This window comes from Aegilops tauschii, chromosome 6 (assembly GCF_002575655.3).
Source record: "Aegilops tauschii subsp. strangulata cultivar AL8/78 chromosome 6, Aet v6.0, whole genome shotgun sequence".
Classification (NCBI taxonomy): Eukaryota; Viridiplantae; Streptophyta; class Magnoliopsida; order Poales; family Poaceae; genus Aegilops; species Aegilops tauschii.
Genome location: NC_053040.3, coordinates 326217410 through 326239056, shown reverse-complemented (window position 1 = coordinate 326239056; position 21647 = coordinate 326217410). Strand labels below are relative to the sequence as shown.

General features: G+C 45.9%; 1 protein-coding gene and 1 long non-coding RNA gene across 3 annotated transcripts; one reads left to right on the top strand and one right to left on the bottom strand.

Moving 5' to 3' along the window:
- Positions 1 to 2116: 2116 nt before the first annotated feature.
- On the bottom strand, positions 2117 to 21387 carry LOC109750449 (uncharacterized). Of its 2 annotated transcripts, none has more exons than XM_020309409.4 (5): positions 21172 to 21377; positions 16335 to 19062; positions 15451 to 15957; positions 15123 to 15333; positions 2117 to 2832 (listed from the first exon to the last, which is right to left on the bottom strand). In XM_020309409.4, the coding sequence occupies exons 2-5, from the start codon at positions 18846 to 18848 to the stop codon at positions 2627 to 2629; spliced, it is 3438 nt and encodes a 1145-aa protein (XP_020164998.1). In that variant the 5' UTR covers positions 18849 to 19062; positions 21172 to 21377; the 3' UTR covers positions 2117 to 2626. The 2 variants fall into 2 exon arrangements, with proteins under 2 accessions (XP_020164998.1, XP_040248506.1); XM_040392572.3 differs by lacking the exon at positions 2117 to 2832 and adding an exon at positions 12688 to 13249 and having other exon boundaries at positions 21172 to 21387.
- Positions 10340 to 12511, top strand: LOC123494362 (uncharacterized). Its single transcript, XR_006665426.2, has 2 exons — positions 10340 to 11509; positions 11900 to 12511. It is a non-coding gene; the product is annotated as an uncharacterized lncRNA (long non-coding RNA).
- Positions 21388 to 21647: the final 260 nt, after the last annotated feature.

Genomic DNA, 21647 nt, shown 5'->3' with positions numbered 1-21647 from the left:
TGTGGTTATCTTTGTTTTTCCTTTTCTTTTTGTTTCTTTTTCAATTTCCTTGTTTCTTCTACGGGTTTTTTTCTTTGTTTTTTTATCAACTTCATTTCTTTATCGCTTTTCATTGGGTTTTTTCTTTTCTCAGATTTTCTTCTATTTCTTTCTTGGTTTTCACTGTTTCTTTTCTTTTCTTCCTTTTTTCTTTAGTTTCTTTTTGTTTATTGATTTCATCCGTTTCCTTCATTTTTCTTTATTTCTTTCTTGGTTTTCACTGTTTTCTATTCTTTTTGCACTGGTTTTCTTCTTCTCCTTTTCTTTTTCCAGTGGTTTCCTTTGTTTCTTTTTCTGTTTCGGTTTGTTTTCTTTTGTTTATATGAATAAATTTTGATCATCTATTTAGAAATGTCAAACGTGTATAAAGAAATGTTTCTGATGTATAAAAAAAATCTAGATCATGCATCAAATAAATGTAGACATAAAAAATATTAAAAAAAGTTAATGTTGTATTTAGAAATTGATAAACCTGTATATGAAATGTTCCTGAGGTATATGAACAATGTACATTGTGTGAGAAAAAAATGTTTATTGTCTTTAAAGAGATTTTAACACATGATCAACATTTTTATACACGTTTAAGATTTCATAATGCATGATCAACATTTTTCATACCCATTTGACATTTTATTAAATACATGGTCAAAAAAATCATCCACATTGTATATTATTTGTATACATGAAAAACATTTTTTCTATACACATTTAACATTTTCCAAATGATTGATTAACATTGTTCAAATGTATGATCAATTTTTTCATACAGATTGTATATTTTTTGTATATATTTTTCATATAGATGAGAAACATTTTTTCTATACACATTTAACATTTTTCAAATGCTTGATTACCATTTTTTAAATACTTGGTTAATACTTTTCAAATGCATTATCAACTTTTTCATGCACATTGTAAAATTTTTGTATATATTTTTCGTATATATGAGAAACATTTTTGTATATACATTTAACAGTTTTAAGTGCTTGATTAATTCTTTTCAAATATTTATGTAAAGTATTTTGAAATATTTGGAAGTATATATCAAATTAAAAGAAGAAAGAAACAAATACAAATAGCATGAATAAAAACAGAATTAAAAACAAGCCTGTGACCTCCCGCGCGCTCACCCAGGTGAGGCTACCCTACGATCTCTCCATAAGCGAGACATAGGTGCGCCCGATTTGTTGGCTCTCAACGTGGATCTCAGTTCTCAGGCTGCAGGCAAAGATGATCTTACTGAAATTTGGTAGCTATAATTAACATGTTCTCAAAATTATACTGTATGCAACAACTAGGCAGTAATGTAACTCTAGGTTAGCGACTACTACAGCTTTTGGTTTCGATGTGAGAAGGAAGAAATTAGGACCGAAGGGTCCCTAGCAACATCGCCTTGGGCCGTTGGCTGGTTGGTCCACTGCGTTTGCTCCATCCCCTCTGTTCTGATAGCCTGCTGCCCAGGCTGAACAGTGGTCATTCCATTAATTGCTCGTCTACGCCCCACGATTTACGCATCCGATTCATCAAAGTACATCATCAGTGGACGAGCCAACAAGTTGATCCGTGCAAAAAGCTGAATAACAGAGCTACGACATGGTTAGAGCAAGAGAAAGCCGAAAAGGGAACAGAGCTACGACATGTCTACTTACCAGAAGTGGTAACGTTTCCAACGGGCCGGGCAGGACCGCAGGAGTAGATCCAATTTCAGGCTGAATGGTCCATGGAAGTAGATGTGGAATCAATGTATGATGTGCTCCCGTTTATGAATAAGGATATCTCAAACAAAAAGATGAATGAGGATTATTTGGGTAACACGACAACGTATCACCTCTGATAACGCTCCCATCCATGATCTTGCCCATCCTGCCTCATTGATGCGACCAACGACGAGACAAGGCAGTTTGGTATGACGAATGGAGGCTGATCTCTTGGTTCTGGGTGCTCCAAAGTTTGCTGGATGAAGTGACTCGGAACTGCTCTGTATGTAGCGCGCGCGCACAGAATTTGGCATCTATGCATACTCAACCTACCGCTGTGTCAATATTTTTTATTCAGTAATAGCAGGTGCAATAGCAAATTGTAAGATAATCAGGATATGCCATTATACTCTTGCACAAATTATCAGACGTTCGGGTAATGGTTGCACCAGGTAATGTTTAAACCAGATTACAAATGCTCATCAGATCTCTCCTGATAAAATTATGACTCTCCAGTCCAACCATAAATTCAACCAGGTTTTCAAAAGGCAGATTTTAACATCAACAGACATGAATTGCTACCATCTACTCCCTCCGTTCGGAATTACTTGTCGCAGAAATGGATGTATCTAGACGTATTTTAGTTCTAGGTACATTCATTTCCGAGACAAGTAATTCCAAACGGAGGGAGTAGTCAGCTAGCGCTATACCAACTGAACGAATCTCGGGTCTACTTCTCATTTAAGCAAAGCTCAGATGGAAGCTCTGAATTCCAGATGTACACACAACACAACTCCAACGGTAGGCTTACAGCATGATTTGTTCAAAGAGCAGCATCCGCTGCACTATTTCTCCAGGCTCGCAGCCCCACGGCCGGGAGACACTTCCCGTTATGCTGGTCTATTACCCATGCCACCACTTGGATGATTCATCGAGTCCATAGCAGCGCGTTGCGCGGTCGCGGGACGCTGTCTGAGGTCCCGCTGTCTGAGGGAGGCGCCTGTTGATGTTCCGGGGGCTGAAACAGGTGCAGGAATGTGAAAACTGCGCTGGTCTGCCAACCGACTAGGCCCTGCCATGGTTTCCTGGGCAGCACCTGATACATGAAATAATACATCAGCAAGAGTTGACAGTAAATATGCTTTTCGACATACCTCCTAGGAGGATTTTAGCATAAACCCTATCTTTTCAATACAAAGAAACGCAAAAATCTCTTTGCGTTTTCTCGAAAGAAAAAAAAAACAAGTATGAGCAAAACAATACTCCCTCTTCCCAAAATGTAAGGCACAGTTGACTTTTCACGGTCTTCCATGCACTACTTTGACCACTAATATATGTTGTACCAAAATAGATGGATTGAACATATATGAGTGTAATTGTTATATTTATCTTGCAATGTACTCCCTCTGTAAAGAAATATTTCTTTACGGAGGGAGTACTGTACTCATTTTATGGACATATTATACGCGAGAATCATAGTCAAAGTTGTATTAGGTATACTAGACTAGTAGACTTCTAACTTATTAGATTATTAGATGTTTTTTGTGCTATGCAGCCTATCTAATTTATTATCAGTCAAATGCAGAAATATTTAACTACGACCTACAAAGTAAGAGTGATGGATCAATCAAAATCGTTGAATATCGAAATATATGGAGTAAAAGCTAAAGCAATGCATGCAGCTAAACAAGGCATTTCTGGGTGACATGATTGATACTAAGAGGGAATAGAGAATAAGGCAACATACATGCATTGACATTTTTCTGAAACATTGTTATCACATATTTTTTTGCAGGAACGCGAGAGAAAACACTTCTTTTTTCAATAGATAGGAAACCCAAACAAGGTCCGTTGCAAGCGACAAATACAACTACAGAGCCATCACTCTCGCAATACCTACAGTTTTCCACGCCCCCACATCGCTAGCGATGGAAGACAAAGAACAGTCATAGTCTTAATTAGACTCAGAACGAAAGAGCCGGGCATTTCTTTCCAGCCAAAGGCTGCGCAAGACAGGGAGGACGAAGCCGTTTCCCGAGCTTCTAGGACAACGCCAGCCTAGGCCAGCAGTTGATAAGGCAGCCTGAGGTAGATGGGTGAAGCTCGCACGCGCCCGGGCATAAATAGACTGGAACCAAACTCAGGGCCGGCCCTAGGCCATGGCACAAGGTGAGCTGGCCTAAGGCCCATCTAATAAGGGCCCAAAGCCCAATACATCTACATATCAGAATAAATTACAAAAAAGCGTCATTTGCAGAACATAACGTCAACACTATTACGGGGTGTACATCCCCCCCCCCCCCCCCCCCCCGCGCTCGCGCGCTTCACCACGTTGTATTTATTCAATAGTTGCTTATGGTTGAGCACATGTATCTTATAATCATCATTTGCATCATATAATCATATGTATTAAGACTTTATTTGCTAATTAAAATTACAGTTTTTATGCTTATGCCTTCGTATTTTCATGCTATGAGATATATACCGGTAGAAGTATTCATATTACTCTGTCAATTGTACCTCACTCGCACTAAGGTCTACATGATGCTAGGGCTGGCCCTGACCAAACTTGGTGCCAGAGCAACATTGGATGAGCGGGTGATACAACAACTCCACACACCGAGAGCACAAAGGGCAAGTGTCATTATCAGCAGGGCCGTGGCGCTTCCTCCGCTCCACAGCTTTCCAGGTAAAGAACTTGAACTTGAGAGGAGCGCAGGCACGCAAAATGAGCTCATGAAGTGGCCATAGTTCACGCGGTAAGCCAAAAGGACCGAGAAGCTGGCTCCAGCTCCCATGCCCGGCAGAAATGATCGGGCATACCAGGCGCAAGCTGGACCAGGTCAGCCACACGGGCAAGCAAGAACATCGGGGCGATGGCCAGACTAGACAACCCTCCAACGTTATCATCAATCCAGCGGTTGTTGAGGAGTGCCTGAGCTAGCGTCCTAGAATACATGATCTTGAGGGGAATGAACTCCAACAGATCCGGCGCGATGGATTTGCACAGTCCCTCTCAATCTATCTGTCAGTCCAGAAAAGCCAGTTTGCGCCATCCCCAATCTGCACCTTGACCAAGGCATAGAACAGGGTTTGATCTGAGCATGTCAAGCTAAGATTTTCCCACGGCTTGTCCAGAGCCACTTTGTCAAACCAAAGCCAACACATTTTCATCATCTCATGCACAATGGAAAAATTCCAGAGATCCAGGCCACCCAAGTGCTTCGGTAAGCAAACCAGGCAAAACCCACCGGACGACGAGTCCTTGACACACCAAAAAAAAAATCTACAAAGCTTTTCCAGGCAAACATTCATTTACTTCGCAAGGGAGAGTCCATCATAATGTAGCGCCTGCACAAGAAACAAGGATCAAGTGCCCAGCGTCCGCCATAAGATTTCCTTTCCAGGCTGGGATCCTTTTGGCCACCTTGTCAATATAAGGCTGGAGCTGAACTTTGGGAAGTTTTTCATGCGACAGCGGCAGCCAAAGGTATGGGCACGGAAATTCAACAACAACACACGGCAGCAACAAGGCAAACCCCAGATCACTGCCCTGACAACGAATCAAGGTGGCCATGCTTTTTTGGAAATTAATCTGAAGACCAGACGCATCCACAAAGATCTCCATAATCAGCAAGGCAGTTTCTCGAGCAACATCATCCGCGAACAGGAAAGCCTATGTCGGATCCCCAAGTGCACCATGGGGCTCAAGAGCCCTGAATCATCCACGGCATTGAACAAAGCCCAAGGATGTTCATAATGATCACGAAGAGCAACGGCAAAAGAGGATCACCTTGCCGCAACCCTTTACGATGCCAAACCCTAGCAAAGGGGTGCCCATTAACAAGGATCTTGGAGCTTGAAGACGCAAGGATCAAGGTCACCCAAGAACACCATTACTCGCCAAATCCATGCACCCACAGAACTTCCAACAAGGTCAATTGACAGAATCAAAAGCCCGAGCCACATCCAACTCAAAAAGAGAAGGCACTTTGCGTGTTGATTGCCACCAGCTTAGACATACGCTTCACGAGACGAACAGAAAGTATCAGAGAGAAGATCTTGGCAAAGCTATGCATAAGACTCATTGGCCGAAAATTTCCCATGCTAGGTGCCCCCTCCTTGTTAAGGCCATGCCCTAGACCATTGAAGAGGCAGTTAAGAGTGGCTGCAATTATTGAATTCATGCTCCAGCCAACTTATCCAAAAATCCGAACCTTGGGAGAGGGCCAGACATTATACTCCAACACCCCGCGGTATGGAGCTGACCCCCGCGTCGCCCCCCGCTCGGGCGACACGGGTGGTACTCCAACCCTAGCCGCCGCCGAGGCCGACCCTCCTCCCTCCCTTCCTCCCGCCGCCGCCGGAGGACGCCGCCGGCCTGCACCCGGTGGCGGGGGTTCTCCTTGCTCTCGTGAATCAGGGGCGGTCAGGGCCACCAATGCGCGTGGAGGTGCGGCCGATCTAGCGAAGCGGCGGCGACGGCTGCGGCGGCGGCGGCGATGGCTGCGGCGGCGGCGGCCAATATAGCGAAGCGGTGGCAATGGCTGCGGCGATGGCAGCGGAGACCACTCCTGCCTCGCGGCGGGCGGTCTATGCTGCGGCGGCGTGTCATCCGGGTTTGGATCGGCGGCGGCGTCGAGGGCCTAGTGGACTGCTTGGCGGCACCTCCGGTCAGATCTAATCTGGGCGGCGCAGCCGGCGGTGGTAGTCATCTTCTCCGTCGGAGGTGGCCGGCCAGAGGCTGGGTGGTCGGATCTCGAGATCCGTCATCTAGTCCCGGTTGCGAGTTGGGGAGTCAGAGTTGCCGGTGAAAACCGAGCCGACGGCAGGCGATGGAGGCGTTCTGCGTCGTTACCTTGATGAAGGCATCGTCGTGTAACTACTGTCGACCCACTCGTGCTGCTCCAGGGGAAACCCTAGGATCTGGCTCTCCAGATCGGACGATGGCGGCACTGCGGTGTCGTTCCTCTCTTGGGAACATCGTTTGTGGAGCAGCGCTGGAAGTCAGAGGTAGGAGGTGGAGCGGCTTCGTCTTGCATGGAGCTTCGGTGGAGATGTCAAGTCATGCCTGGCCGACAGGTGCTACGCTTTGTCATGCCTGGTCGGCAGGTGCTACGCACGACAGATCTTCCAGAGACTTCAAGCGGTGTCGGTTGGTGGTACTTGGCGGCATGGTGCTGAGGTGTACCAGCGGCGACCGCGACGTGCTCAGCAGTTCGCGCAGGGAGGTGGTGGCGTCGACGGCAGCTAGATCGGGCAAGGATGATGCGTCAGTACAGCTCTGAAGTTGGAGTGGTGGAAGTTGGCGGCGGCGGCCTCTGAGAGCGTCTCGGACCGGTGTGTGCCCCATACCCGGCAAGTGGCTTGGTTGGGGCCTCAGGTCTTAGATGTTAGGCTTGGCTGCGAGGTCTGTGGTATTAGGCCCGGACTATCAGCATCCCTTCATCGATTGGATAGGAGTAGCGACAGATGTTGCCTAGACGGTGGCTTCAGACTTACTGTTGTATTTCTTTGTAAGGTCTTGTGTGAATAATTAATAAAGTGGTTGCATGCATCGCCCAGATGCAGAGGCCGGGGTCTTCCTCCTTTTCTAAAAACAATTACTCCAACACCCCCCCCCCCTCACATCTGTACTCCTTTGGAGTTTATGACGTGGGCAGCGGAAGCGGGGGCAGGCCACAATTATTTATTGTGTTCACTTCCGAACTGATGGAGAGAGGCGGGCAATATACTTCGGCACCCCCCCCCCATAAGCGTAAGATATGGGAGAGGGCCTTTTGTACTTTTGACACAAGGGGGTGAACCTTTTGTGCAATTTGGTGGTGGCGGTATTCCCCTAGCTTGATAAGTGTGTACCTCACTCCTCACAGAAAAGACTAGATAGGCATCTTCCTTAGCTTGTGACAAGGCCGATTTGGTCTGCTCCTCTGGGCAAGAAACATATCATCATCAACAGAGGGTTTACTACAAGAAAGACGGGAAGGGGGCAGGAGGCGACGAGAGCATATTTGGAGATTTCCTTGCTTTGGCATTTGGCCAGTGGTGCTTGCTTGGATCTATTGGTCGATCCCCAGCAACTCTGGTAACCTGCCATATCATGCTTGATCACCTGCCAGAAACTCTGGTAAAAGTTCATGGGGAAGTCGTCCGGCCCCGGGGATTTGTCTTTCGGCATGCCCCGATCACATCCCAAACTTCCTCTTCCGTCCACGACACCTCTAACTCTGACAGGCCGAGTTGGGGAAGACCAAGGGCCTGCAAATTGACGGAGCGTTGCCTGTCGGAGGGGCACCGAGCTGGCTCCAGAAGAACTCAAAGGTGATAGCTTCCATCTCATGTTGGGTCATGGTAACATGATCACCCGCACGCAATTGGCTGATGCAGTTCTTCTTCCGACGATGAAAGGCATGGGTATGAAAGAACTTCTAGTCCACGTCACCGTCCTTGAGGCTCAGAAGCCTCGACCGCTGCTTGGCGATGGATCTCTCCGGAGAGGCAAGGCCAAGACAGTGAAATTTCAACTTGTTCTTCAAGTGACGCTCAAAATCCGAGAGAATGCGTCAATCCTATGCAACATCAAGTTTCGGGATGATTTCGTGGGCCATCGTAAGTTGCATCTTGATGTTTCCCACCTAGCGTCCAAAGTGAACAGGATGTTGTGTGTGGGCGACGTAGCATTCCACAACCGCGTCCGAAAAGCCATCCAGCGAGCACAAAAAAGACTCGAAATGGAATCGCCTCTTGGTGGTCAGCAGTTGAGAGGCACAGTCAACATAAGCGGCAATTTCTTTTTTGACAAAGGGTGGATTTTATTGGCTCGAAATGGATCATCAAGATGAGACAAACACAATGAGCACACACCTGGCCTCCACATAGCTAGGATGCACATAGCCAACATCGACGCACGCACACAGAAATACACCGGCAAATAGGAAAGTCATATAAGAGCAAAGCTATGCGTAGGCAAGGAAAAAATAAAACCCCAAAGCGATCAGATCTATGAACAGTGAACTACAGCAATGACCATATCCGCACCAACCATCTAATGACACCACACAGACGACGAGGTTCTTCAACATAAGAAACGGCACATGATCCAAGGTAGACGAGGCAAGGTCATATAGTACAAGATTATTTTATTTTTATCCACATACTATCCAATGTTTGTAGCAACATATTGGTCCAACAATAATGACAAAACACAATCATGTCTCCTTGTACATTGTCACATTAAAAGTTTCTTCAATTTCCTTTCTTTGGTTCTCGATAAGCAAAAAAAACATTCTTTCACTTATTGCAATATGGCAGAATAGATAGTAACATTACTATCCAAATGTATCGTTCCCCTTTTTGTTAAATAACTAAATAAAAACAATTTTCTTTTCAATTAACCCACTACCTCCTAGAAAGTAAAAGGTCACCGCATCTCGAATCAAAAGGAATGGGTGGTACACAATGATTTGTGAGCGTCTCAAAACCTTCTTTATTTATATAGCTAAAATTGGAATGCCCCTACTGCGTCCACTTGTCCTGTTGAGAGGATCTTTCTCAAACTGCAGTACCTTAGCAAGGGGTAGCCAACGGAAAATTGGTAACATCAAGGTGCAGCTTGCTATGGCCAAAGAACTTCTTCATTCCATTGAGATTGCAAGGGACTCTAGGGCTCTTTCCACGGCTGAGGAGAAAACTCAAACTTCATTGCCTCAGTTTGGCCTCCCTTGAGCGCACCATTGCCCGACTGCGGTCTCATGTTCTCTACCTCCGTGAAGGTGACCCAAACACTTCCTTCTTTCACCAGAAGTCCCATTATAGACAGAAATTTTATTGCTAAGCTTTCAATGGCCGATCAAACTGCGACAAGTCAAGAGAAGAAAATCTTATTGGCTAGCCCAAGGAGAGGGATTTAATTTTAAATGTCCTTTGTTTCACACTCAGCAACACGATCTTGCATTTTTGTGGGAGGAAGTCTGGGTAACCATCAAGGAGTTGCCAAGTGACAAAGTTCGAAGGCCGGATGGGTTTGCTGGCCGGTTCTATAAAACTTGTTGGGAAATCATCAAGGAAGATGTGTTGTCAACCCTCTCAGCTATTCAGCAAGGCCATGTGTCCTAGTTCAGCAGATCTGGTATTGTGCCATTTCAAGTTGGGGATAGGATGAAGCCCCCGGCCAAACCTCCCGATCCGGATTTTCTAGATCGGCGATCTCGCCCACAACCTCGACCCACCAGAGCCTCTCTTTACCTCGTCCTTCCTAGCGCAGATCAGCGGCAGTTGCGCATGTGGCAGCGATGTGACCCTGCAACTGCAAGCGAGACGAGCAACGGGTCACAGGCAGCGCTCCCGATTGACTCATGTGGTAGTTTGAGTTGTTGGGGTGTCCTCCCCGAGGTCACACGCGATGTAACGGCGGTGTTGGTCGTCGCTGCGGCCTTCGAGGTCCTCGACTCCACCATCGGCTCACGTGTCGGCTGCAAGCAGCAAGCCGGATGGCGCAGGATGCTGCTAAGGCGGCATGACGGGTGCAAGCGGCAGATCAGTCTGCACAAGGGTGTGAACATGGCTCCAATCCGGCCATTTTTAGGTTCTGCCAGTGCTGGTCCGGTGCCAGCACGTGCTGGATCCGGTGGTACAGCCCTGCCTAGGGGCTCGATCTCGTCAATAGATTCTATGTGGTGAACACTAGGTACTGAAAGCCATCGCCTCCGGGTCGCCCGCACAGGCGGCTCCGAGGCGCCCACACCACCGCCACCTACACCTCCCCTCCGTCGCCCAGCTCCCCCGACGCCGCCGGAGGAGGCCGTCCCCGGCGGACGGCGGCGGCGAGGAACCCCTTTCCCTGCTTTTTCCCTTCCCCCACCACGAGATCCCATTGCCTGACACCGCAGCTGTGTGTCGGCTTGATCTGCCGCCGGGCCTTCTGCTGCCGGACGCGGGCTCGCAGGGCTCGCCCCCTGTTGTGCGCTCTCTTGCGTCGCCCAGCTGCTGCCGAGCACGGGCTCGAAGGGCTCGGTCCCCTGCCTCGGCAATGGCGGCTGAACTTCTTCGCCCAATGGAATCCTGCAAATTCTATGCGATCCGGCCTAGGCGGTGGGCGCGAGGATTCTGCATCGCGGGATGGAGGCCTGGAGGTGCTAAGCCAGCGCAACAGGGGCGGCCGGCAAGGTGCAGGGTGTGGTTTCCATTGATCTGGAACCTCGAGATCCGGCGATTGCAGGTCCCTATACCGTCAGGCATGGACTCGATTAAGGAGGCTCTAGTGCTCTTCTCCCGCAAGGCGTCATTCTGCTGATCTCGGCCTTCATCGATCTAGCCACCGACGAGTTCCAGAATTCTCCGCCGGAGATCTTCACGGATTGGCGCATGATGCCCCTGGATATCTGGATCGGATGAGATCCGGTCGTGCATGTCCATATAATTGGCCCGGTGGCTTCACGAGGGCATGACGCGAAGCTTCGCTGTCTGTTGACACCATGGGACATGTCGATATCTCGATTTCCATGTTGTCGACAGAGGCGGAGAATGTCATAATGGCTGAGATCTGAGGACTGAAAGGAATGGCGAAGGTGGCCTTGGTTGGGATGAAGATTTTGCTTAACAGGCCGCTGTCCGGACATGAATGCGGAGCAATGTTCCTGGCCATTCCGAACACATGGTACTTGTGAGCCTAGTGTTCGTTGACTTGCAGAAGTGGCCTCGGCAAGTGGCGGCAGCAGCACAGGAGGAATTCATTTTTGGTGGTGCTCCCGAAGTACCGAGTCTCGACTTTCAAGGTGAAAACCTAAGGGCTGGTCCTTATTGGTTGTACTTGGCAATGACCTTATTGAAGGCATTGTTTTGAAAGCTCAGACTTTCTCCAGGGTGAAAACCTAAGATCTTTGATCGGGCGACGACGGTGTTTGTACACCGTTTCCTTCTTGAAGGCGTTGCTTTTGGAGAACCTTTTATGTATTTCGGGTGTTGCCTTTGGCAGTGGTTGGAGTGTTGCTGCTGCGAGTGATTGATCACTGTGGCCGGGCCTTTTTTTCCTCTTTTTTCTTTTTTTAGTTGGATGTGTGCATTCTTGATGTCTTTTGGACATTTTGTTGGTGCAGAGGCCGGGTGTAATTGGTATCTCCGCGATATTAATATATTCCCTTTGTCGAAAATGTGGTGAACACTAGGGTGGCGTCCCCGGGGACGTGGCGGCTGGATCCGTGAGATGGCTGCAACAGCGGCAACCTGCGAGGTGGTTGCAACGGTGGCCAAATCTGGGCCAGCTTGCGTCCGTGTGTCACTCAACCATCAACGGGGTCGAAGGTGGTGCGACAATGACGGGAAGCAAGGCGACGTGTACGACGACGATCCTCAACCTACATCTAGCGTCTTCTTCAACGATCTGGGCGGACTTGGTACTCTCCCGGGCGCCAGAATCCGGTGAGCAAGACGTCGTCCACCGGTAGCGAGGTTGTTGGCATTAAAAAATTTGATGACAAGTTTGCATATACTTAAGGTGAAAACCCATGATCTTCTTCGGCTAGATCAGGCAATGTCGGCGCGTGAGCCTCATGCCCTTGATGAAGGTGTTGGCTCGAGGCTTGGCTTCGGGGATGAAAATCCCATGTTCGATCTTCGGTTGGACTTGTCAACATAGGCACTCGTATGACGATCCCTTCTTGAAGGCTTTGTCTAGGGTAGCTTATTTTTCATTTAATTCGGTCATATGTCATAGGATTATGGTAGGCTTGTGGAGATCCTGTTACAAGGCAAATACATGTTGGATGGCCTCAAGTTTTCATTTTTATTTCTAAGCCGCTTGTTCAGCATCAATGCTAGGCTTTGTTTATCATTGTTAACTATTCAATAATATATGGCTGTGTGCATCACTCCATGCAGAGGCCGCGGGTCATCCCCTCTTTTCAAAAAAAAATGTGTCCTTGTTGAAGCTCCTGAACACAGCTTTTATCACCTTCTTACCAAAGAAAGTTGATGCCATGCAGGTTAAGGATTAGCCCATAAGCCTTATTCACAGTTTTGCCAAATCGGTCACAAAACTTATGGCGAATCGGCTCGCAGCTTCCCAATATGGTTTCTATAGCCAGAGTGCATTTATTAAGGGGTGGAGTATCTAGGACAAAAAAAATCTTGTTCAACAAAAGGCCAAATGTTTACACAGGAAGAAAGAACCTCAAATCCTCCTGAAATTGGACATTGATTCAGTTTCTTGGCCCTTTCTTATTGAAGTTCTACACCATTTGGGCTTTGGCCGGCATTGGTGCAACCTTCTGTGTTTGCTGCTATCTACCTCAACCACTGGGATTTTGGTGACTGGAGAACCGGAGAAGCAACTTATCATCGACAGGGACTTTGACAAGAGGGTCCTCTTCCACCTAGGCTATTTATATTGGTTATGGATGTCTTGAATTCACTGATTATCCGAGCTTCTGTGTAAGGTCTTCTCCAACCTCTCACTCTCCAGCAAGTGCAGCATCGGGTTTCTTTCTTTGCCAATGATGCTGTCATTTTCCTCTGACCTGCAGCAAGTGACTTATCACTCATTAAAGAAACCTTGGACTCCTTTGGGCATGCTTCAGGCTTCATGACAAACATGCTTAAGATTTCAGTCATGCCTATCCAGTGCAAGGATGATGACTTGGCGGCCATCTCCAGAAATGAAGGATTTCCCATGCACCTACCTTGGCCTCCCTCTCACAGTTCAGAAGCCCGAGTTAGTGCCGCTTATTGATAAGGTGGCAGAAAATCTTCCGGGTTGGAAGGCTTCCCTCATGAACCACGCTGGCCATCTTGTTTCAGTTTCGGGTACTCCTAACTTATATCCACTCTACCTAAGTGGGTGATAAAGGCTTCTTTTTTGCGGGGAGAGTGATAAAGGCTATTGACAAGTGACCGGGGGGGGGGGGGTTCTTTGGAAAGGACAAGGCCAATGGAGGCAACTACCTTGTGTACTGCACACTTTCCAATTCAGTATTGCAGTCTTGGCATCCACAATCTTGAAGTTTTAGGATGGGCTCTCCGCATTCGGTGGCTCTGGTTACAAAAAACTGACACAGCCCAAGGTGCCCTTATTTTATGCGGGATTACTTGTGCCTCAGACTATGATGAACATGTGAGATATTTGCCATATCAAGACGGCATGTTAAATAGTTTACTAGCACGAACACGATACCATGCCGCAAGGAAAGGGTGCATATATTAGCGAAACCCTTTGCTGTTACCAAATTTTTTACACCTTATCAGACACAAATGTAAAACCAGATATTAAGGGCATCTCAAATGGCTAGTATATACAGCTATGCATAAATTTATCAAATTATAAAATATCAAAGACTATCTAAATTTCTAAGATGGGCTCGAATTTGGTTTGAGACAATAAACTAGCCAAGTGGAAGATTGATTTCATGTTCCACAGTAGTTTCAAGCTGATTCTAAGCAAAGCCAGGCTGGAATCCCCTCAAATGTTTTTTTTTTGTACCCAAGCGATGCAGACCAAAGGGCAAACCACAAGTGGTCAAGCCATATACAAACTTCACCAGAAACTTCAGCTTGAAAGGAAAAGGAGTGACAAAAAGTAAGAATTTGTTCAGCGCAATGAGGGAAATGTTGGATTTTGCCACTTCCAAGAATGGCAGTCCGACCCATGTCTCATTAATATTTGGGTCATAGGGAAAAGGTCACTGGGACATGGGGTAACAGATCGAATTCCCAGTCCCTGGAGTGGAAAATATCCAAATTTCCAATAATAAGAACCTTGCACAAGACCACAAGGGCACGTGGTTATACTTAGTACTCCCTCCGTCTGGGTTTATTAGACCCAACGGCAAAAACACTAGGACCAAGGCAGGACAATTACTCCCATAACATTTTGGTGATCTGTGTCTGATTAAAGTGGAAGGGCCTTTCTCCTTCCATAATTAGCTACAACAGTTAATGTGGAGTTGTTCATGGGCGTGCATTCGTTGGCTACTAATTTCTCTCCTTTTATTTATTCAACAACCTAATTAATCACCTCGAGTCACGCATAAACAGAAGAAAGATCGAGGAAGAAAACTGCACTTTTCATGCGGAGTAAATTACGGGGCCTAATAGGAAGGGACGAGGCTAAACTGCTCACGGGCCCAATAAACCCGGATGGAGGGAGTACATAATAACTATATACATGGAAAACTAAATGGTAACAGAATGTACACAAGCCAGAGTGAGAACTACTAAGTAATAACGCATATAACTCGATCAATTTATCATTTATGATGTCCTTATGCTTCCCCCTATATTAGCAATAATAAACTCCTTCAACTAATTGATACAAAATCAAAGAAATAATATGTCAATGCCAATGTAGTAACGGTATCTTAACAAACCGAGTTAAGATGTATGAAAGATATTTACCTCTAGGACTGTCTGGAACAACTCTAACAGAAGCCTTAAATATAACCTGTAGTACCTCAGCCAATATCTGCTGTTTGTAAATTTTATCAGCTTTTATCTTAAGTTCTCTCTTTCGCTGTAAAGTTTCTACCTCTAAATTATATTCCAGCTCGTCATACTTCCTTTTAGCTTGAGCCAACTCTACTTCACGTGCCAAATTAAGCTGTTCTATCTGGCAAAACACAACCGGAGATTCATGAGTAATACCTAAATAGGGTGCAATCGTTGTGCACGTGCTTCTTGAAATAAGATAAAATACAAAAGTAGAAGAGAAATTCAAGAAAGAGACCTTCTCTTGATGCCTCTTTGTCATCAGATCAGCCAACTTTTGTAATCGACTCAACTCAATGGTAAATAGATTCAAGTCAAGCCCATCTTCAGCCAAAGATGGCCCAGGAGGGGAGCCTGTTGGCACCTGATTAGCTGAAGCTGGATGAACATGTGATGCCCCAGGACTGTGATTTGAATCAAGCCCATCTTCAGCCAAACGAGGCCCAGGAGTGGAGCCTGTTGGCACCTGATTGGCTGACGTTGGATGAACATGTGATGCCCCAACACTGTCAGCCTCAATTCTTGCTGAATGAGTATCCCTACAAGGTGGTTGATATGGAGGACTAGCAAACTGGCAAGTTGAACCGAAATGGTGATGGTTCATCACACTTTGGGTATTGAGGTGCATGTTTGGCTGCTCGGTAACTTGGGCAAAGGAAGGTACTTCCTCGCCGCTTATATCCTCGGCTTGAACCACTTGTCTATTATCACCTGAAGGTGGAGGTGATCTTACAGCTGGAGGTTCCTGCAGATAAACAATGTCAAATATGTCAATGGCAATTTATAAGCGGCACAAGTAAGGACGATGAGACACTATTAATAGTTCTTATAAGTTCACCTAGAGACCATTTTAAAAAATACAGCTAAAATGAGATGTAATCTGACAGTTCTTGTGAATGTATTTATAGCCTCCAATCATTGTTGAATTACTTGTAAATTTAATAATTTAACACTGGGCAGATGATGTTAGGATACGAAACAAACAAGAAATTTATTGTTCACTGTTTATCCTTCCTAATGAATACGTTCAACATAAGTTCTCCTGTTGTCGCAACCCAATCCATAAAAAAAAAATTGTTGAGACAATACTAAACTATAATTAAAAGACATGAGCTAAAATACCTCTTGACGCAATGTTGTTCTGAAAAGGTTCGAGGTAGGCATTATCTCGGACCTAGAACATGAACCTTCTGAAATATTATTGCCTGAATTTATGTGCTTTTGCTTTACATTAGAACCAGATGGAGCATTTTGTGAATCAATGTTCACTGTCATAGCCAGTTGCTTTTCATTAGAACCAGACACGGCATTTTCTGAATCAGTGTTCACTGTAATCATCGCAAGTTTTAGTGCCGTATCTGCGTCAGAATGAGAAGCACAAGATCTCTCCATGTCTCCCCCCTCATTTTGTGTTGCTAGTGATAAGGTGATTTGTGTCCCATCTTTTTCACCAGACTTTCTCCCTGGCCTGCAACATGAACCTTCTGAAATATCATCATTGCCTGAACCGATGCGCCTTCGTTTTTCTCTATAAATCGAGGCAGCATTTTCTGTACCATTGCTCGCTGCAATAGTAGGTTCTGATGCTAAACTCATGATAGACTGAGAACCACAGGGACTCTCCATGGTTTCCCCCTCGTTTTGTGCTGCTATTGAGAAGACAATTTGCGTTGCTGGTGAGAAGGAGATATGTGTCCCATCTTTTTCACCTAACTTTCTCCCTGACCTGCATGGACCTTCTGAAATATCATTGCTAGAACACATGTGCCTTCGTTTTTCTCTAGAAATCGAGGCAGCATTTTCTGTATCAGTGCTCACTGCAATAGCAAGTCCTGATGCTGAACTCATGACAAACCGAGAAGCACAGGGGCTCTCCGTGTTTCGTCCCTCATTGCTGTCAGCTGCTGAGAAGATAATTTGGGTCCCATCTTTTTCACGAAACTCCATTCCTGACACACTGGTTACCTGCAAGGAGCTGCTTTCTAAGGTAGCCATTTCTTTTGATACACCAACTGAAAACCCGGGCTTTGTAGCTTCATTCGTTACAAGCAGCAATTGCGAGTGTTCTAGAGTAGGCTCACAATCATCACTTGCCTTACCTGTTGTCAGTGTCTTAGCAGGTTCTAGTGCTGCACTCACATCAAGCTGGCAAGCAGAGGGTCTCTCCACATCTCCTCCCTCGTCTTTATCTGCTGCCGGGAAGGTAGTTTGTGTCTGATTTTCATGACAAAACTCCATCGAGGGAGCACAGGTGTACTGTGAAGGCCTGCTTTCTAAGGTGGCCATTTCTTCTGCTATACCAACTGAAAACCCAAGCTTTGTATGTTCATTTGTTTCAAGCGATGATGGTGAATTTTCTAGATTGGGCACAGTAATATCAGTTGCAAAGGTGCCTCTAGGTTCTTTATTAGAGGCAATTGCTTCAATTTGAGTGGTTATAGATTGCATGTCAAAATATTTTAGATGCTGTTCACCATCTGAATAGTCAACCATACAGCTTTCTAGTTCCTCTGGCTTGAATTTAGAATATGACAAGTTAGTCACATAAAACCATTTCTTAAGGTAGCCAGCTTTGGCCTCAAATATCCAGCGCTCTTTTATTCTGTTCTCTTTGTCCCTGTCACGTATAAGCTGTTTATAAAATTTTATCAGCTGAGATATCATATGTCGATGAAATCTGCAGCGCAACATGCTGGAATGTAGCTTAGGCAACATCATCCTGCAATATCTTATAGTTGGTGCAACATGTGCATAATGGAATTTATAAGAATTCACATGTTTTTGGAACAATTCTATCTTCTTCTTTTTTTGCTCATTGTTGAATTTCTTCCGATCTACAGTCTGCCGTGACAGTAGTGTTTTGGACCTTTCTGAACAAACTTCCTCAATCATTTTCGTGGCCCAATGGGAATCAGAGTATCTAAAACATCCTTCCTTCCTTTTCTTATGCCTTTCTTTTGAACTACTATAGATAGATGGTGAATAGCTTCGACGGTGGTTCCCACATTTTCTATGCAAAGTTGACTGACTCACATTAACATATTGGCCCTCAGATGCAGCATACTTAGATTGTTGCACAACAGCAGTACATGCAGTCCCTCCAAGGCGAGAACCTCTTTCAGCTGAAGTTGATGACTCCTCTTCAACCACCACTTGAGAAGATGTGCTTGACTCTTTAAGACTTGCAGCCATGTTCTCGCGGATTGCACTACACTTACACTGCTGCACAAAATTAATACCTGCAGTCCTTCCTTCACAGGAAGCTCTTTCAGGTGAAGTTGATGGCCACATAAGGGCCTGCTCCTTTTCAATCGTATCTTGCACAAATGAGCGTACAATGCTTGGAGGCATGTGTTCGTGGATCACTCTATGTTGCAAAACCACAATACCTGCAGTCTCTACATTATGAGAAGCTCTTTGCGGTGAAGCTGATTGCCTTATATGGACCTGCTCCTGTTCAGCATTTGCAGCTGTGCCATTCTGGATAGGGCTTTCTAATCCGGATGCCTCATCTGCCTCTCTGATCTCACCTTCTTCTAGTTCAGATTCATAATGTTCAATTTTTGCCACTCCAATCTTGCCAATCTCACAACTTTCGGATTCGAATGATCCCTTGCAAGCTTCGTTGTAATCCATAATATCTCAATTTAGTTGGGTGACTATCTGACTGAGGTGGAAATTTTATGCTGTTTGTAGAACAGAAAAAAAAACACTGGAACTTTCCTCACAGAGATAGTAATTCCACCTTAGCTAAGTTGATTCTCTTCTGTGCAACTGATTAAGAATCGTTTCGTGATGCAAGCACCAGCTAACTGGCTCACATATGTGCTATGCGGAAGATCAAGCAGGCCTAAACAATGATAAGGATAGACATTTCAAGACCATGCATTTAAACACAGTGAGATTTGTATCATTGGTCAAGGAAGGATGCAAAATTCTTCTATATTTATGTGACCAGGTGAGGAGAACTGCAAAAATGCCTCCAAATTCTCGGTTAAAGATCATGATACAGAAATTTCTTATGATACTTCATGAACATAGAAATAAATCAAAGTTCAAAGTTTTAACCAATTTCTTCAATAAAGTAATAGTTCCACATTTCAGGCGTAATTTATAATGAAAATATCTCTAATACTTCCATTGGCAGGTTGTTGGATTTGTGGGCCAGCAGTCTAAGGAAAAATCTGATGGCATCTTCTACAATTTATTACCCGCACTAAGTAATTTAAGTAATAGAAGGACTGAGAAGGAAACACGGGTTGAGTGCACTACTCCCATATCATAGGCACTAACCATAACAAAATATTCATATTTTGATGCCTCTAGTCTGTTAAAATCAGGGCAAAAAGATCTCCTGTGTAGTACCTTGCAGCTATCAATTATAAATGCTATTCCACATTTAGGGCCATTTTTCCAACATGTTGCAAAGCGCAAAGAAATTGCCCGCTTCTACATTAATCACATCCTCGAATAGGTTTCCAAGCTGACGAAGGAGCGCAGATTAGCTGTTCGTGTATAGCCGAACCAAACCTTCCCCATCGGTTGGTCAGCTGTGGAGACCTGGTTCGGCTAAATTGGTGCAACCCAAAAGGTTAAAAGGTGCACCTTCGCCAACTAAGAAGCGAATTCGATTAATACATATTTACATGGCAAGCCTCATCAGTTCGACATGTACAACTGCTCTGTCAGTTTGGAGACAAATTGTTCAACGCAGTGTGTTTTGTCAGGAGGGTTTGTTATTGGTGTTAGGAGGTTTCTTGAATGGGGACATTGGTGAAAAGAACATTAAATGACGTACTCGCTGTCATAAAAGTGATCTTGGGGGGACAAAAAGGAATATTTTGTGAAACAAAAAGGAATTTATTGATGAACAGCACTGTGGCACAAGCCACTTGATGCTTCTCATGTCAACTTGTGTCGTCACCTTAGGACACAGCCTCATGTCCTCATGGCGCACAGACCGTCGTGCCTTAGGACACAGCCTCATATTCGCATGTTATAAAATTGGTTTATTTATTTATTGTTTACAAGGCGGTAAGCGCCCTGACACGTAAGCGCCTAAGGGGACGTCTAAGCGCGTAAAGCGGGCATAATTGTAAGGCACTGCCAGGGCGCCTTGCCACCTAAGCGTCCAAGGCGGGACGCCTTATAAACAATGATAAGCACCCCAGCACAAGTTGAATAAGACTTGAACCTGGGTGGTGGGGGTGTACATCCACATTTCCTACCAAGCAAGCTAGGCTCATTCGTATTAGACGTAATAAAGAATTGAAAGCACCTTTTTAAAGAAGAAGCTGAATTGAAAGCACCTGCCAATAACAAGTACTCCCTTCGTCCCATAATATAAGAGCGTTTTTTGGCATGGAGGGAGTAGTTTCCAACAAACAGAGTTTTACTTTTTTACATTTTAACAACAAACAGAGTTAAATGTGACGTAAATGGCTAAATTGGTAACACGAATGTGAGAAGGAATTGAAGGGGGTGGTAAAACATGGCAACTTCTAAGGCAATCGGTGTTCGTACCTACATTAGATGCTCAAAATCGATTACCTCGAATTAAAAGGAAAATAAAATCCATACTGGAATCTAGAGGTGAGACCGAGAGTAATAAAAGGAAAACCGCTGAACTGAACGTCGCCCTCATCGAGAAGGCGCAACCGTCCGACTTGCATGCACAGTTGGGAATCTAATAACCGGGTCGCCTTCGAAGCCAACACAAGCAGGCAGCGACCCCGCTGCATGCCGGAATGGCGGACTCGATGGGCATGAACCTCGCCAAAACCTCTGGCCTGGACAAAACCCACCTCCCAAAGCCCCGAACCCACGGAGCGCGACCCTTTCCCCCAAATCGGCAGCGATCCCGCCGTAACTCAAACGAAAATCGAACGTACGCGACGACAGACAATTAATCGGGTCGCGCAGGAAAAAAGAACATCAGTGGTTGAAGAGTAATGCTTACCCAACGACGGCCGGAATCGAGCGCTCCCCGGCGGCACGCAGAGGAGATGGGGAATCGCCGCGGATGAAACGAGGGTTTTGGGTTGGGAGACGGGGGGATTGTGAGGGAGGACGGCGGTGGGTTGGGCTTGGGCGCGTGGGGCGTGAGCGAACCGCTCTGCGCCGAAAACTGAAATGAAAAGCAGGGGGGGTGGCGTGCTCGAAGCAGGGCGCGACAGTCGTCTCGTCAGGTCGTGGTGAGTCCGAGTGGGAGTGGTCATTCATTGCGCTGTGTGAGTTGGCTTGCGCTGGACCAGGGGAGGATGTAGGGGGCCGCACTGTGCTCGCGTGATCGCGTCTGGTCCCTCGGTCTTGGTCTCCGTCGACCGTGCAAACGTGCCAGGGTTGACCTTTGTTGTGTCACGCGGTTGTACTGCAGCGCACTGTACGAGTCCTCACACTTTTCTTTTGCCGTTTTTTTTTCGGGGGGCCTCCTCA